Here is an 18,959-nt window from a genome sequence, read left to right as displayed (position 1 = left end):
AACACTTTATTGGATTAAGGTTCAATATATGTGCTCACTAGGAGGGTCTCTTACTTTTTAAGGATCAAGGTCACTAGAGTTATGGCCCACTTCACGGTATTTCTCACAATAGTTGGTAAACAACACGATGTGAGAGTACCAAATGAAGCAAACAGACTCTAACTGGGGTTCTCCCAATGACCACTTGGGAAGTACATCCATTGTGGCACTACTACACAATCTCCTTCTAATTCTAAGCTACTCAGACCCGAGTATAAGGCCTCATTCATGTCATGTACAAAATATAAAAGTGAGTGTGTGTAGGGAGAAAAATGCATACCTAAACCCTCACCTATAAAACAATCAAAAAAGACAAAAGATGTTTACTACCCTAAGGTTCAATATCAACAATTATTTCATACACAAACTCAAAACTAAATGGACATACACAAAAAAAAGGAAAAATAAACACTTAAACTAAACACATCACTTTCGCATATTCAATTAAATAGGTCTGACTCTTTCATATCCCTAGTGGAGTCACCATCTATCGCAACCTAAATTGCGACGGGACAACGAACTTAAATATAAATTAATTTGAAAAAAAGATTTGAAGTCGCCACCATAGTTTATTCTGGAAAACTATGGAAAACCATAAAAATACTATAAATTATGCGAAAACCAAATTTAGTGTTCGAGAGTCGGTTACGCTTGACGAAGGTATTAGCACCCTACAACGACCACCCAAAGGCGGTACTTTTAATTAAATTTGCAAAAGAGATGTGTTTATTTTATAATATTTATTTTTCCCAAAAATAAGAAAATAAATTGAACAAATATATGTTTTTAGTGGAAGGGACCCGACAAGGGTTAAAACCTTGGTCTTACGTATTCTCATTAAAAATGAGAAATCAGGGCTACGTAGTTCTTTATAAAACTATTTGAAAATGATTTGGAAAACCTTTTGATTTTTGGGAAGTGAACCTGACAAAGACTTGTTCTGCTCCTACGTATCTCTATTCACAATGGAGAATCAAGGATCACGTAGTGTTCTTGATAAAACTTGATTAGAATATTTAATTTTTTAAAGTTGTTTTTTGACATTTTTGAAAATATGTCATGCGATGCGTGCTGCCGAGTTGACACCAAAAAACGTTTTTATATTTGTATATTTGAAAAGGAGTGTCGTGCGACATAAGCGGTCGATAAGACACCAAAACATTTCTATGATTTTCATATTTTGAAAAGGAGTGTAGTGCGACGCGAGCGGTCGATTAGACACCAAAACTATTTTTATAATTTTTGTATTTTAAAAAGGAATTTTTGCGACGCGAACGATCAATTAGACACTAAAACTATTTTTATAACTTTTGTATTTTTAAAAAAGAAGTATGTGCGACGCGAACGGTCCCTTAGATACTAAAACTATTTTTATAACTTTTGTATTTAAAAAAAAAGTGTTGTGCGATGCGAACAGTTGATTAGACACTAAAAGATACAATAAAGAAAATAATTTTTAATTCTTATTTATTCTTATTTTTATCTTTTGAAAATTATTTTAATTTTTATTTCAATTTAAAATACTTTTATTATTTTAGAAAGTTATGTGATTGAAATGTGAGATTTAATTAGAAAAATGGTAAAACTGGAAATAGAAAATGAGTGTATAAGTGAGTATGTGGGTGAAATGAGAAAAAACTAAACACGTGGGAATGGAGTGCATAAAGAGAAACGTATGGTGCATAAAGTAAACACATCCTAGCCTTAAAAAAAAGGAAATGAAAAGAGTGGGGTGTGTGTTTAGTGAAAACGCAGGTACATGAGGCAAAATAAAAACTAAATGCAAAGGGTATGGGATTATTACATTGGGAATTGGATGAAGTAAACAAACATAAATGAGAATCTAATAGTAAGATGTGCAAAAATTAAACATAAGGGGTACCTCCTAGAACAATACAATTAGTAGCAAGACTCCAGCCCATGCATACACCATTCTCTAACAGCTTTGATAATATTTCAAGTGAAATCAAAGGATTTATTGTCCACAATCAAAACCAAAAACGAAAGTCATCCAATTCCATTCCATTATTAAATAGCGCGTTCAGCAATGAGTAAAAAAAATGTCTAATCACCTACTTAACCAATAAATTAATTAACATTCTCAAAACAAACCTGCACTTAAAACCAATAAATCCATTCATATTCTCAACACAAACCAAAATTGACGTAACTAATTATATATATATATATATATATATATATATATATATATATATATATATATAGTTTAACATAGGTATACAATTTATTCCAACTTTACGTTTCAAATAAAAAAAAACAAACAAACCAAATTTTATTATAGAAAAAATTTAACACACACCTAATACCAATTTCACGTTTCAAGTCAAAAGAAAAAACAAACTCCAAATTAAGCCACTGTATACACCCTTTCAAATAAAAACGAAACAGGTTTAAAGAAAATTCCTCAAAAATGAAGGTTTCTCATCTAAACAAACATGAATCTTCATCATCCATTTAAACATAATAAACCCCATAATTTTCCAAAGCCCAATATTATTAATCTTAAATTTTAACAGCCATTTTCATGGAATACTTCGACCAATCCACACACCCTAAATTAAGTTCAACCCCATGCAAACACCATCGAAAGAACAGAGCAAATATTATGCAATCAAAGTAAGGAAGAAATCAAAGCGGAAAGGAAATAAGGGAACCTGGTTAGTGCCGACAATGAAAGAATTGAGACTGGAGCAGAGAACACGTGACAACTTTGGGTTCCTCTCGGTGGCTCTCCGGAAAAATTGATAACGGAAAAGATGAACCTTTGTGTGAGTAAACAGAGAGGATAAAAAAAATTGTTTTCTATGCAGTGTGGTGATTAATGTTTTTCGTTTCGTGAATGGAAATGATACCAATACAAATGAGAGGAAAATCCTGCGGGTGAGCGGTGTTGGCTTTTTTGTGACCACGATGATCATATGTGAAAAACTGAACGCACCAGTAAGAGTTAACACATCAGTGGGAGTTGAAGTATAAATTGAGATAGGAAGAAAACCGTTTCCTCCAATCTTGGGTTTACAGTTTTATTTTTAATTTTTAATTTTTGAATTTTGAATTTTATTAACTAAAAAACGAAAATTACTTAATAATATTTATTTTTTAATTTTTTTAATTTCAAAACACAAAACTCCTTATTTTACTAAAGTTTTAAAAACATAAATTACAAAAACTTTTATTAATCAATTTTATTATTTTTTAAGACAATATATTTTTATTCTTTTTATTTAACACTTATTTTTTGGTTATTTTGAAAACAATTTTATTTATTCGGATAAAATTGGATGTTGACAGTTAGATCTACGAAAGGAGTGGAAATGAAACTTGCCTTATTGTCACTTATAACTGCAAATTAGTATAGAGGTTTCGACAATGAAGACCCCTACAATCATCTCGCAACCTTCTATGAATTGTATGGCACCATGGGAATATTAAGAGAAGATGAGGAGGAAAATTATCTAGGATTATTTCCATTTACCTTATTTGGAAAAGCAAAAATTTGGCTGCAATTGATAAAATTCTTGCCACGTAAAGATTTAATCAAAACTCGATTTCCTCATTTAAAATTAACTAATGGACCAAGTGGACAATCGAAGATCAATCTAAACGATAGGCAAGGGAAATGATTGATTTATTGAACATGTCTTATGAAAAGGGAGGAAATCTAATAAATTCTATTAAAACTAAAGCTGAAACGAACTTAAAATGCCATGAATGTGTGCAAATGCAAATTGTTCGATGAAATGCATAAATGAACTAAGATGCACCTAAAGTATTTGATGAAATGTTAAAACTAACTGTGTGTGTATGTGTGTGTGATTATGCAATGTGAGAATCATAAATGCAATCTAATTATGCATAATGCTTCTAATACCTAATTGGAACTCTAGGAAACCACTAGAATCAAGTTAACACTCACGTATGCAAGAATAAAATATCTGAAAAACTTCCCAAGAGCCCTCATGTGTGTGGATACAGGGCAACATTAAAACTCAAAATCTAATGCGTGAAATGAAAATGTAATGATGTAGAACAATTTGAAATGGTCTTTATTGAACATAGGAACAAAAATCACATGAAACAATGAAGTGAAACGCAAAATCCCAATTGACGAACCCTAACTAACGGAAATAACGAACTAATGCGTGAACGATGAATTGGATGTAATGCTTGGTGAATTGAGTGTGCAAATGGTTCATAAACATCACATATTACAAATGAGAAACGAACAAAAGAAAAATGAGATCATCGAAGTCGAAAATCAAATGTGAATGTAACCGTGTGTGACAGTGTGCGCTTTTGCAGAACTGAATTTTGTGATTCAAGAGGCATGGTTTATGTAATGATTGATCCTAAATTAAAAGACATTTGATATATAAGTATGACGACCTTGCATCTTCAGAAATTTAAGAAGACTTCATCTTAATTTCAGTGTTGAAGCATATCAAATTCACTTAACCAAAGCTTTTTTGCGTCATAGGTTTAGTTTAGCAAAAGAAATGGAAGATCGTAGCAGATAAATGTGGAATTGCACAGAATACATGAATCTATTGAAGAAGAACATTCTTACAACAATTGGTTCAGTGAAATGGAATGAATCACACCAAAAGTAACTTCACGAATTGTCCAAAACGTAGCAAAAAAGCTAGAAAACAGAGAAAAATTGTGATGGAATGAATGTATGTATGGTGTATGGTGGTTCAAATGAATTGTTAGTAGTGTGATGGTATGAATTGTGAATGGTGTGTGTATGTAATTCTCTATTGAATGTGTTTTTGGAGCCACAAAAAACATATTAAGAACCTACTACTAGTTCTAACAATTTCAATAACTAACTAAACTAAGCTATTTTGTCCTAACTACTTTGCAATCTCACTTAAAACTTGGGTGGCAAGTCTTCCAATAGTTGTCACAACTCACTTCAATTTATTTTCGTGTGTTTGGTGATGCTTCAACCTTCATGACCTACTATAATGGGTGACTGAATCCAACTGGCTCATAGCAACTCCAAATTCACTGATCCAATGGTCTTTCACGTGCTAGCCTTGTACGGCTTGAGCTTCGCTTCAATATTCATCATAATAGCATCTTCTCACAACCAATTCCCTTCCAACAGCTCCCTTCTCAAGCAGTAGCTACACTTACAACTAAGAAAGCAAGTTAGAATTCAATAAATCAAACTATGTTATGCCTACAATTCACCTAAAAGAACTAAACATTCAAAGGTAAGATTCAAGTGTGTTATGCCTCTATGGACCACTTTTCAGTCATCTTAGAGTCAGAACAAGTGTATTTTGTAAGACTTGGGAAAATTAAATAAATACATAAATATTTATTTAATATAAATGCGGGTAGTGGGATCTTTATAGTAATAAATGAAAGGGAGGGAATCTCTAAGTTAATTAATGTAGAGAGAGAAGACAAAGAATAGTACTAGCTTAAGTGGTTGAGAAAAACTTAGGTGTGTTGAGGGGACTTGGGTTCGAGTCCTGTGTATACCATTAAAGAAAGCATAGTGTGGAGAGTTTTCAACAAAGGCTAGGGGAGGACTTTCTATTATTATTAATTATTATTATTTTATTTTAATATTATTATTATTATCATTCTTTTTACTAGCGAACACACAGGTGTTATTGTGCGTGTTCGCATTTTCTTAATTTTCATAAAAAATTAAGTTTAGATGAATAATAAATATATATATATATATATATATATATATCTAATTATTAAAATATTTTTTTATGTAAAATTTTAAAAATAAAATATGTACATGAAATAAGTTTTGAACTTAACCGTAAAAAACAAAAAAAAGGTTTTAAAATAACAATTAAAAGTAAATTATTTATAAAATAATTAATTTTAAAAATAATAATTAAGGGTAAAATGGGAATATCAAAATGTGGACATAAAAGAGGGCATCTCTTTATATATTGTTAGATACTATGTTTTTTATTTGTGGATATATTTTCTCCATGACACTATTATTTTAATCCCCTTTAACCATTTATAAAGAGATTCCACTTTTGTGTCCATATTTCATAATACCAATTCTACCCTTTACAATATAATTATTTATTAATTTTTTTAAAATTAAGATTATTTTTACCTATTTTCTATAAAATTGTTTATCTTTTTTTATTCATCAATAATTAATTTCTCTATTCATTTCACTTTATTTTATATATTAACTTAATAACATTACACTATTATCACCTACTAACATACTATCATTCATATTTAAAAAATACGTACACACAAGCGCGCTAATAATGGTAAAATAGGTAAGTATCCTGTTTGTATTTTCTTATCGCCCTAAGAAAATAAATAAAATAAATTGAGAGAAATAACACCCATGAAGAAAGAAAACAATTACATAATAACTACCGTAAACACAAGCACAATATCGCGCTTGTGTTATCGCGCATGTGTGTACACATTTTTTAAACATGGGTGATATTATATTAGTAGGTGATGATATTGTAATGTTATTAAGTTAATATATAAAATAAAACTATATTTATTAAAAATAAAGTGAAATATATTAAAAAAGATGAGAGAATAATTGTTGATAAATAGGAAAAATGAGAAAAAACAGAGATAGACAATTTTATAAAAAGCTTGTAAAAATAACGATCAATTTTCAAAAATTTAATAAATAATTATATTTTAAAGGGTAAAATTGGAATTTTAAAATATGGACATAAAAGAGGGAATCTCTTTATATATTGTTATAAATTCTAAAAAGATTTGAAAAAAAAAACAAAATTGTGCACACGGGTCACATGCTATTATAATTATTTCATAAAATATATTAATTGCACCATATTGTGATATCAATTTTATTTATTATATTTAAAATTGTAATTATTGTCATATCACTTAGATTTACTACTTCATTACTTTAATAATATATACAACAACATAACCTAATTTTCTTGATATTTATTATTTTATTTTTATATTATTATTATTATTATTATTATTATCAATTATAACTATAATTATTATTATTATTATTATCAATTCTAACTTGGGATGACAAAAATACCCGCACCCGGAGTATCCGCAAATAAAATTCATTCCGGATACGGGTAGAAGGTAGCTGGTATTTTGATACCTACTTATAAATGGATCGGATGCGGGTATCATACTACCTGTACCCATGGATACCCTGCAAAAAACTAAAATTAAAATTTAATTTATATTTTATTAAGTTAATTTTAGTTATAATTAAAATTATATTTTATTAGCTTAAATTTAATTAAAATTAAAATTTAATATAATTTTACTGTTTTTTAAAAATTTATAAAATATTTTTTTTTAAATATTCGCAGGTATACAAGTATTCATGGGTACCTACAATAAAATCCACAGATTTTTTTAAGCATGTACCCAACGGGTAAACGGGTGGGTAACAAGTAATTTTTTTTTTTTTTCGGATCAGGTTGCGAGTAGTTACTATCTATACCTAACCTATTGTCCTCCCTAACTCTAACTATAATTATAATTATTATATTATTATTATTATTAACTGTAATTATTATTATCATTATTGTTATCAAGTATAATTATTATTATCATTATTATTATCACCTTTAAGCATTATTATCATTATTGTTAACATAAGTATTTCTATTATTATTGTTATATTATTATTATTACTACTATTATTATTATTACTATTATTATCATTATTATTATTATTATTATTATTATTATTATTTATTATTATTATTACTATGGTCACATTTTACTCTTACATGTTATGTACGATCATGATTCAATTTTACTCTTTTTATTTGTTTGGTTGTTAATTTATCTTTACATTTGAATAAAATTCAAAAAAATAGTTACTAAATTTAGTAAAATAATAAAACAGAAAATAATTACTAATAATATCAAAGATCATAATTTAAAATAATTATTTAAATTTAAAATATAATAATTAAGAGGATAAAATTGAAAAAACAAAAAAGGACATCAAAGATGTTTATCTCTTTATATGTGCAGTTGTATTATTAATAATAATAATATTAATAATAATAATAATAATAATATTATTATTATTATTATTATTATTATTATTTTTATCACTACACGATATAATTATAGTTGTATTATTATTATTATTATTATAGTTAGACACATATTTTACTTTTATTTACTACGGGATCATATCTCAACTACTTGTAATTTTTATTTGTTTGTTATTCATTTTATCCCTGTGTAATTATTTGAATTAAAAAAAAAATAGTTACTAAAATTAGTAAAATGATAAATTTGGCAAATAATTTTTTATCATTAAGAATTATTTAAATTTAACAAATAATAATTAAGAGGATAAAATTATAAAAATAAAAGAGGACATAAAATATGTGTATCTCTTTATATATGTAGTTGTTTTATTATCATTATTATTGTTATTATTATTATTAATATTATTTTACCACTACAAGACATTATTATAATTGTATTATTACTATTATAGATAGACACACCTCTTAATTTTATTTACTACAAGATCATATTTCAATTACTTGTCATTTCTTTTTGTTTTGTTGTTGATGTATATCTTTATATAATTATGGATTATTATCGTTTACATTACCCTTAGTATCAACATTAACATTAATATTTATAGCATAAATAATTAGTTTGTTATTATTGATATCATTATAATTATTATTATTATTATTAACATTATTACTGTAAGGCCCACTTTCCATTTTGCCCATTTTCTTAGGGCTGTCTTAACCATTGGGCCTTAGGGCTGGCCTAGAAAGGGAAAACAGACCTAGTCCGCCCCAAACCCTAACCTAAGCTCACTTTTTGTAAAATGGAAACCCCACTTCCGAGAGCTATTGTTGCTGTCGTCTTCTACTAGGGTTCCAACGTTCTTCAGATTCACGTCTAGCTTGGCCATTGTTCTGCTCACGTAAGCACTTTTTCTCCTTATCGCCTCTGTCTAGTATAGTTTCGTAGTCATAGTGGGAAACTCTATATTAACTCGTTTTACCCGCTGTTCCAGTTTGCGAGTCGGGTTCTAGAGTTGTTGTGCTCCTTGATTTAGTGTCAAAGTCCCGTACAAACCCATTTCCAAGTAGGGAAGCTCTGGCTCATTCTCGTGTTTCGTTTCTTTCTTGTCATGCAACTGTTGTTTTGAGGTTATGTGGCTGGTGTGATGTTGTGATAGTTGTGAATGTATGAATATATGTGGTTTGGGCTGGCGTGGGTAACTATTGCAGGAAAACAATGGTGAGACCTGCTAATCTCGCCCAAGCAACCCAGTCTCGCCTAGGCGAGATGAATAGGGACTCGCCCAGACCCCATTATGCGAAAGGTCTCTCAGGCGACCCGCTCATTATTTTTGAGCGAGCGAGTATCTCGCCCAGGCGAGAGGGGTCTCGCCTAAGCGAGATCCCGTGTTGGTTCCTGGTCCCTCTTTCGAGCCCTCGCCTAGGCGAAGGGGATTCGCCTTAGCGAGAACGTCTCGCCTAAGCGAGACCCTTCAGCCTGAGCGAGGGGCTGAGCGGGACAATGCTTTGTTTGGTTGCTTGGTTGTTCTTGGATGCTTGGTAATTGTTTGGGTATGATTGTTATGATGATATACATATATACATATAATGGGTTGCTATGTATGCGTGACAAAATTCATAAATGGTGAATGATGGATATTGTGGGAACTTAGCATGTGAAATTAATGAGTGAGTTGGAATTGATGGGACATGGCATTGATATGAGATGAGGCCCTACACTCATGGGGTGGTAATGACCAGTAGTAAGGATTCAACATGTGATATGAATGCGGAATTATTTTTAGAGGGTGGTATGAAATTGTAAGCATGATTAGTGTTCTCGTATTGTTGATTTATGCTTGGTTCGTGTCAGTGCGTAAATCCTTGAGACCTCTAGGCGGGGTCTTAGGGTCGTGCTTCAGTGGTCAGGACGTAATTCCATGGCCCTTGTTAGTGGGTGTCTATGGTGGTGCCCCATCTGTATAACTAGGTAAGGATTCAAGGTAAGGATTGCATCCTGACACTCTAAGGAGCCTGTTAGTCTCACTTAGAGCGGACTGATTCCTGTGGTGAGAGTAGCAGGAGGCCTGAAATTCATTAAGGGCTAACCTTGTGGTTAGGGAAATTGATTCATCGTAACATTTGTAACACATAGCTCGGGGGTGAGCAACTCGGGGGTGAGCAGAGGTATCCACCACAAGTGCAAGCATCCGCTGAATCCGACCAGGCTATACGTATCCGGATGAGTCGAGTCGAGTCCTAGTGTATTGCCTGACAAGTCATAACATGCTTGGTTGAATTGAGTGTATGATATTGTGAAATTATATCTGATTTGATGGATGAAATCTTTGTGCTTTAGCTTACCCTACTTTTGTTGTTGTGTGTTCTGTTGTGTGGTACTCTCTCTTGCGATGATCATCAACTTGTTGGTGTGAGCAGATGCGAGGAACACCTGTGGGCAAAGTGGTGGTGATAGTTCTGCTGCATAGTCCGCGTAGACTAGATCTTATTTCTTGATGGGTTTTTCTTTAAGGCTTGGGCCCATGTATTATTTATGCTTAGTACTCTACTTCATCTGTTGACCTTTCAACTAGTTCCTGCTATGTGTAGCGTTTCCTTTAATTGCGTTTATAAATTAAATGGGACGTTACAATTACGATTCATAGTGTTAGAAATGTTGTTTTTTAATTATAAAAACGTTATTATACTAAATACTTTTGCTAATATATTTTTTAATCTTTTAAAAATTTATAACTTATAATTTATATTAATATAATTATTAGTATTTTTAAAGATTAAATAAATATAATAACATTTATATTATTATGCTAAAAAGAATTGAAAAAAAAACTATGTGTACATGCTCGGATGAGAGACTATCATAATTATTTCATAAAATTAATTAAATATTGTAATATCAATTTTATTTATTATATTTAAAACTAAAATTATTATCATATCACTTAGATTTACTACTTTATTACTTTAATAATGACATTTACAAAAACATAAGCTAATTTTTATAATATTGCATTATATAATATTTTTACTACTTTATAATTTTAACATACAAAATATAAAAAAATACAACACCCGTGCAAAAGGACGGGTTAGTTTAATAGTTTTAATAAAAGGCTTAATACCGAATTTGGTCCCCTAATTTTATTCGAATTTTTAAAAAGATTCCTAATTTTTCATTTATTCAATTTAGTCCTCCAATTTTCTTAAAAATGTTGAATTTAGTCATTTTCGTTAAATTGATGTTAACGTCTTATCCGTGCACTGTCATCTGTCATGTTATTGTCAGTTGACAGCATTTGTTTTCAATTTAGTCCCCTTATTTATAATTTTGATCAAATTTGGTCCTATCTTTTTTTGTTAAATGAAGCAATTTGGTCTCTTTCAAATTTGAGACCAAATTAGTAATTAAACTTAATTACAACTTATATATACATGTTAAATTTTAAAAAAAATTATATATCAAATCACTTTATCTAAATATTCAAATTATTTTATTTTTACATTTTACATAAAACTAATTCCTATTTAAACTTATATATCAAATCACTTTATCTATTTGTCTGAATGTTATACTATTTTTTTTTATTAAAAATGACTTAATAAAATGACTTTTACCACTAAATTTTAATATAAATATTAAATACTTAATTTTTGTAAAAATTTTATACTTAATTACTTTTAATTTTATAAAAAAATGGATTTTAATTATTAAAAAAAATTAGGTCAAGATTGAATTAGATACACATAAGTAGGTACTAAATTGAAACCAAAAGACATATACGCGGACTAAATCGAAATCAACATAATGACATAGTGACACTGACACGTGTCACATACAGGGACTTGACGCTTAGCATTTTTATTTATTTTTTCAAAAAAATTTGATTTTTTTTTAAAAATTCAAAAAATTCAAAAAAAAAAAAGAAAAAAAAATCACGTACTGATACGTGTCACGTTGACTAACGACTCAACTCCGTCTGAACTAGATCTGATTGCAGCACTTTTTAAAAAGTTCGGATGCAATTAACATTTTTTTTAAAAACAAATATCAAATTGATACACTTATATTAAAGTGAGTACCATCCGAATAATTAAACCATTCAAATAAAATTAGAGAATAAAAACGTTAATAAAAACATCTTAAACTTATCTATCAAAGAAAGCAGCGGGCACACTACCACGATTCGTCGTGATCCTTCAAGCCATGAATAACAAACTCCCCAATCTTCTAAACCGGAAGAACCTCTTCCTGTACGTCTCCTTCGCCACTTCTCGGAGAAAATTAACACTAGAGGGGAGGAAAATTCCTTAAACCCTAGCAATCAACAAAAACGGAAACAAGCTCAATCCCAATTCGGTCAGCGAAATGGATCACTACAGGGTTCTCGGCTTGCACCAAACCGCGACCAAGGAGGAAATCAAAACCGCTTTCAAGAAATTAGCTTTTCAGTTTCACCCGGACAAGCATTCCCAATCACCGAGGGCCATTAGGGAAAATGCCACAATTCGATTTAAGCAGGTATCGGAGGCCTACGAGGTCCTTATGGATGACCGAAAGCGAGCCGACTACAATTTCCGGCGGAGCTCGGGCGACCCCGGCAGAAGCAACCACTATTCTCAGTACAGCTACGGATACAGTAGGAGCGGGAGCAGGTACGAGTACAAACCTGGGTCTGGTGGTGGTGGTGGCTTAGCTTCCAATTTTGAAATGGCTCTTCGAATTTTGACGGGGCGGTCTTCAATTCTCTATCTCGGCTTCGCAGCGTAATTCACTTTCCTTTTACCTCATGATTTTACTTGTTAATTGCTGTTCGTTCGAGTTAAAATTTGATGCTAGGAAGATCTACAAGATGCAAGAGATTATTGATTCAGAGTTTGATTGTTAAATAACCTACCGTAACTTCTTACATGAGTTGGTTTTATGTAATCTTTTGTGTTTATTTTATATATAATGGTTACATTATATATATATATATATATATATATATATATATATATATATATATATATATATATATATATATATATATATATATATATATATATGATGGTTGTTCAAGTTTAAATATTTTCATGCTATTCATCTTTATATAATATATCAATGTACATCTTGAAAATAACTCAATCTACTCTCCTTAAAATTTTAATTCTTTTGGATATATTATGCTTATCTTCCTTACTTCAACTATTTTTTTCCTGTGATATGTAGTGACCTATACCTGGACATTTGATATTTGAATTTAAGATACATGATGATAGAAGAACCTAAGAACTAGTTGTGTCTGGGTCATGTACCCAAGCACATGAGAACACACCCTTAGAAGCTAACTATTAAGGAGGGATAACCAAACACTCAAAATACTTCACTGAGTATCCCATACTACTCAATGTGGAAGTTAAACATTCCATATACCCAATTCACAATCGTAGCACTGTCCTAGGCGGCTTTCTCTCTAAGACACTTCAACTTCCCATTGGTTAGAACCCTCCACCGTCAGAACCTTTGTTGGTAGCCCTTTCTGAGACATCGGCAACCAACCTTGCTACCAATCAATAAGTACTCAAGCACATGGGGAACCCACCGGAAGCTAACTGTTAAAGAGGGATGATCAAGCACTTACATACTCCACCAAGTCGATGTGGTACTTAGGTACCTCATGATACTCAAGTTCCTATTAGACTGAGCATAAATGAGCTGTATCTAGATATATATGCATGGTTGAGGATAGATAACGCAAAAGGATGGGGAATTATCACCCTCTTTTTTTTTTCATTTGTGATTAACTATCAAGTGTTAAGAGACATTTAATATAAAAATATTTTCAATAAATTAATGTTAGTTCTTGCCCAGGGCTATATTATGCGGGATAGTTGTCATTGATTCAAGCCGAGAATCCTTATGGAGAATGCAGAATTCTGGGGTAAGATTTTAATTTTCTTAGCCATCCAATTTTTCTATACAATATCACATGTTAATCATAGCCTTTATTTCATTTTCTATCATGGTTCGTTGTGTAAGTTCTTATATTGTCATACATAATTGATCCATAAGCATGAATGTTTTCTCGGTATTGAGTCATGATTTTTTTGTCAATGTTAAAAATTGTTTATTCAAGTAATAAATCCTGCATAAAAGATGTAACTGTCTCATATACAAATTGATTTCTGGCACAAATAGCTATTGAGTCATTTACCACAAATCGTAGAACATAACGACAATAAGATGATTCAAAACTATGAAATCAAGAGTCATTATAGTAGATTTCTGGTGGAATGTGATAGAACAGTTGAGGATGGACTGATACAGCATGAAAAAGGTACTGGAGAAGACTGGGTTAGTGTAAGGTCCAAAGTCTAGAAAGTTTATTCTAGAAGAAAGAAAGTAGATGTTAATTAGTTAGGAGGGTAGTGACGTGGCAAGGGATCTTGAATTAGTGTAAATTTAAGTATTTGAGAGGGGGAAAGAGAAGGAAGTACGGAGAATTTGTTAAGGAAGGAGAGCTATCTCTTCACATATATTCAATAATACAATTTTCAATATGCTATTTGATTCTTTTCTGTTTCTGACCGATTTTTCTTTCATAAGTCTATCGTTGGTCCAACCTGCCGGATCATTTCTAGGAGAGCTAGCGTGCTTACCATTTTCCATGCCCCAAAGATGTCAGATAGAGTGGATGCATTGGAGGAGCATTTGACGGCAATGGAGGCTTCAATGCGTCAGTTGTTTGTGGAGTTCTGTCAATTCATGTTGGAGGAATTTGCTAGATTGCATATGGCACATAGGGAAAAGCGTCGAGGTTCGTTGTTTTCAAAAACGGAAACGTTACTAGAGGATAGGATGACAACGAAGAAGGTAGAGTTGCTTTTATTCAACGAAACCGATCCTGTAGGCTAGATTAGTCACATATAGACAAATTTTGAGGTTCAGGGTGGATTAAGGAAATGAAGGTGAGATTGGCCAAGATGAGCATGGAGGGGGCACTATCTATTGGTTCAATCTCCTCCATGACTCTGGTTAGGAATTGACCTGGATGAAGTTGAAACATGAGTTGATTGGGAGATATAGGGTGGTCGGAGTGACAATCTTTACGAGGAGCTTGAGGAGCTTAAGGACTTAAATCAAACAGGAAGTGTAGTGTAATTAATACCTATAAGAGTTCGAATTTATTTCTTCCCAAGTACAATGCTTGTCGGAGGAACAATACTTGAGATATTTCGTTGGTGGACTTCGACCAGAGACGGTGTGTTTGCACTTTCAATCTATTCAACCGCTTGCAGGCGATACGCATCGGGAGGAACGTCGAAGTTGAATTATATGGAGAACAAAGTCGTAGAGGAGTTGGGGCACGAGTGGGGAGAGGGAGTCATAATTAGGGGACAGATAGTCCGGATAGGGGTGGTATCGGGTCGAGTTATAGCCCAAGCAAGATGGGGGTAGGATTGGGCCCAAGTGTTAAAGTCCAATCCAAAGGATTCTCAAACGAAAGTGTGGCCTAAAGAGGGTTGTGAGTTGTTGGTTCACAGGTGCAACGTGCCAACAAGGATAAATTTCTACGTCTAAACATAATAGAGGTACGAAACGTCTTCCTTATTCCGAATTAATGAACCATAAGGCACATGGACTATGCTTCAGGTGTGGTGAAAAATACCATCAGTTATATTGTGCAGAATGACAATTAAGGTTGATAGTTTTTGGAGGCTATGAATGGTGAATGAGGAGGGAGATATTATCACTAGTGAGGAGAGAGACCAAAAATCTAGTGAGGAGAGAGACCAAAAGGAAGAATCCAAGTTGACAAGGTTGTCAAAGTCGAGAATTTACATGAACTAATAAGAATTTCGTAAACTCGAATAATAAAATCATAAGAATTTAATTCACATAAAATTATATAAATTATTTTAAAATATATATAAATAACATAATAATTTAATATTTATAATGTTATAAATAATTTTTTATAGTGTTATAATTATTAATTTATCATATTATATATGAAAGAGCTCAAAACAGATAACCAAGCGACTGACAGAACACTGAAAGGCCCAAAAGGAACACTATTCAACCAAGGAAATGAACTTGACTTAATCCTATACTTAAGAAGCTCCTAGAAAATGAATTACTCAGCTAAAAATAAATATTGCTATTGCATTATTGTTAGAATTCTCGTATGGAATATGTTGCTTCTCTTATAGAGCCTTTTTCCTTGGACGATTCATGGCGGGGAGGAAAAATATATCATATTATCTCTTTCCCATATTCCATATTCTTGAGGTTCTGTCCTCGAAGAGCTATGTTTCTACCAATAACCCATTTCAACGTACACTAATTTTGTCAAATTTGATTGGATTCGCTAGCCAAATCTAACTTGTAAATACTCTTTTGACAAACTAACATGAATCGTTTTAGTTATGAGTAGAAAATAGAAGAGAGTTGGAATTGGAAGAAATCAACCCATTGAAGTAATTGCTTATGTGTATAAAACAATTAGCAATCGATTCTTGTAAATTTTCTGTGTCATTTTTAAGCGTCCATGTTAACATTAAGTGCAGAGATACCGAATTGTTCCTTGGCACTAAAATTTATTTTGTACTCAGAAATCTTTTGAAGAAGCCATGAAGTCCATTGAGAAAGCCAAAGCTTATAGAGAAGATAACATGAAGGAACGTCCTTGATTGAATTTGTCTGTTTCTCATTTCGTTTGTCACCTGAAAGCTTCTTCGTGTTTATTGAATGATTGTTGCAAAAAGAGTATTGAGAAGTGCGGTTGTTAATCTGTCTGTTCCATTTGTCGACTCCAGCTATATTTCATATTTATTTGTCCTTTAATTGCTTTGGAATTTACTATGTAATTACTTGTTTAGCCTATGGCTGATACTTTGTAACGAACAAAATTCTTGTAAATAGAGCATTAAAGTAGTATATTTAGCATGTTTATTATTATCAATAAAAGTAAATACTGATTTATGACATTTGTAAAATAAGATGAAAAAAGAGATTTTGGGATTAATTTCCCTTGTACAAATCCTACACAAAGGATAATTTATTTATAATGATAATGAGCCAAATCCAGAAATACATAATGGGCTGAGCCCAACTACTAAACAAAATACTATATCATCTAACAAACACTCTCTCTCAAGCTGGTGCATACAAATCGTATGTACCAAGTTTGTTACAAAGATAATCAATTCTAGGTCCTCGAAGAGACTTAGTGAAAATATCTGCTAATTGATCACTTGAGTTGACAAAATCGGTCTTGATGTCCTCGGATAGGAGTTTTTTCTCGAATGAAGTGACAATCAATTTCAATGTATTTGGTCCTTTCATGAAACACATGATTAGAACTAATGTGAAGAGTAGCCTGATTGTCACATATGAATATCATTTGTGTGACATCTCCAAATTGCAATTCTTAAAGCAATTGCTTAAGCCAAACAAGTTCACAAGTGGCTAAAGCCATAGCTCCATATTTCGCTTCTGCACTAGATCTTGCCACAACACTTTGTTTCTTGCTCTTCCAAGAGATCAAATTACCACCAATCGAGACACAATATTTGGAAGTAGATCTTCTATCGGAAGGAGATCTTGTCCAGTCAGCATCTGAATAACATACAACTTTTGTATCAGAGTTGGAATCATATAGTAAACCTTTTCTAGGAGAGCTTTTGATATATTTTAATATGCAAATGACTGCATTCCAATGTTCTTCACATGGGGAATTAAGGAATTGAATCACCATGCTAACAACAAACGAAATATCAGGATGAGTAACAGTAAGATAATTCAACTTTCCAACGTCTATATTGTTCATGATCTAAGAAAGCCTCCCCTTGTTTAGGTAGAAGTTTAATATTAGGATCCATGGATGTTTCTACAGCTTTAGAATTCATTAACCCAGTTTCCTCCAAAATATCCAATGCATATTTCCTCTGAGATATGACAATACCACTATTGGATTGTGCTACTTCAATACCCAAGAAATACCTGAGTTTTTCAAGATCTTTGGTCTGAAAATGACGACAAAGATGTTGCTTTAAGAGGGAGATGCCAAGGTTGTGACTTCCTATGAGAACAATGTCATCAACATATACTATTAAGTAGATATATCCAGCACTGGAGTGATGATAAAAAACTGAATGATCCACTTCACTGCGAGACATGCCAAATTGTTGAACAACGCTATTGAATTTTCCAAACCAGGCTCGTGGAGACTGCTTTAGGCCATATAAAGATTTGTGAAGACGACATACCAATCCAGAAGACTCCCCTGAGCAACAAAACCCAGAGGTTGCTCCATATAAATTTCTTCATTCGATGTTGGGATTGGGAAAAAGATCAATGTAGGGTGTTTTGGGAATTTTGGCATTCGCAGGTGTAGGGAAAAAATGGAATTTTTCCCAAATCTTCATGCACCGCTTGGCGGCGCTTGCATTTCCGCTAGGCGCCAGCGCAATGGATTCTGCATTGGGTTGGGTTCTGTTGCAATCCTAAATGGAACTGAAAGAATGGATTTGGTGAGGTTTTTGAATAGTTAAAGGTGGAACTCTAATGCATGAACTAAGGTAATTAGCTTAAAACTTAGAATTGATTGGATATAGTAGCCAAGTGATGCGAGAGAGGTATAAAGGTGGTTGGTCGAAGGAGGACTGAGATTGAATGTGTAAGACCCGAGAAAATTAAATAATTAAATAAATAATTATTTAATAAATTCGGGTAGTGGAAGTCTTTATGGCATTAAATGCTAACTTTCATGACATGGAAAAGTACTAGCTCAAATGGTTGAGAGTACTTGGTTGCGTGAAAGGACTTGGGTTTGAGTCCCATGTATGTCAATCGTGTGTTATTTAATTTTTTTTTTCTTATGA

The 18,959-nt window shown here is 32.0% G+C and overlaps 1 protein-coding gene across 1 annotated transcript; it reads left to right on the top strand.

Moving 5' to 3' along the window:
- The first annotated feature begins 12,244 nt into the window (after positions 1 to 12,244).
- Positions 12,245 to 17,015, top strand: LOC114172269 (chaperone protein dnaJ 72-like). The gene is made up of 3 exons (XM_028056856.1): positions 12,245 to 12,857; positions 13,945 to 14,014; positions 16,689 to 17,015. Exons 1-3 carry the CDS (start codon positions 12,460 to 12,462, stop codon positions 16,764 to 16,766), a joined length of 546 nt encoding a protein of 181 aa, XP_027912657.1. The 5' UTR covers positions 12,245 to 12,459; the 3' UTR covers positions 16,767 to 17,015.
- Positions 17,016 to 18,959: the final 1,944 nt, after the last annotated feature.

Source organism: Vigna unguiculata, unplaced genomic scaffold, assembly GCF_004118075.2.
Source record: "Vigna unguiculata cultivar IT97K-499-35 unplaced genomic scaffold, ASM411807v1 contig_520, whole genome shotgun sequence".
Lineage (NCBI taxonomy): Eukaryota > Viridiplantae > Streptophyta > Magnoliopsida > Fabales > Fabaceae > Vigna > Vigna unguiculata.
Note: the sequence above shows the minus strand (reverse complement) of the source record. Positions and strands in the feature narration are given on the sequence as shown.

Bases quoted from the DNA above. Each gene is read 5' to 3' on its own strand.
- LOC114172269 (XM_028056856.1), top strand. From the start codon at position 12,460: ATGGATCACTACAGGGTTCTCGGCTTGCACCAAACCGCGACCAAGGAG. The intron at 12,858-13,944 runs GTAATTCACTTT...GTTCTTGCCCAG, and splicing joins CTCTATCTCGGCTTCGCAGC to GGCTATATTATGCGGGATAG. The intron at 14,015-16,688 runs GTAAGATTTTAA...TTTTGTACTCAG, and splicing joins GGAGAATGCAGAATTCTGGG to AAATCTTTTGAAGAAGCCAT.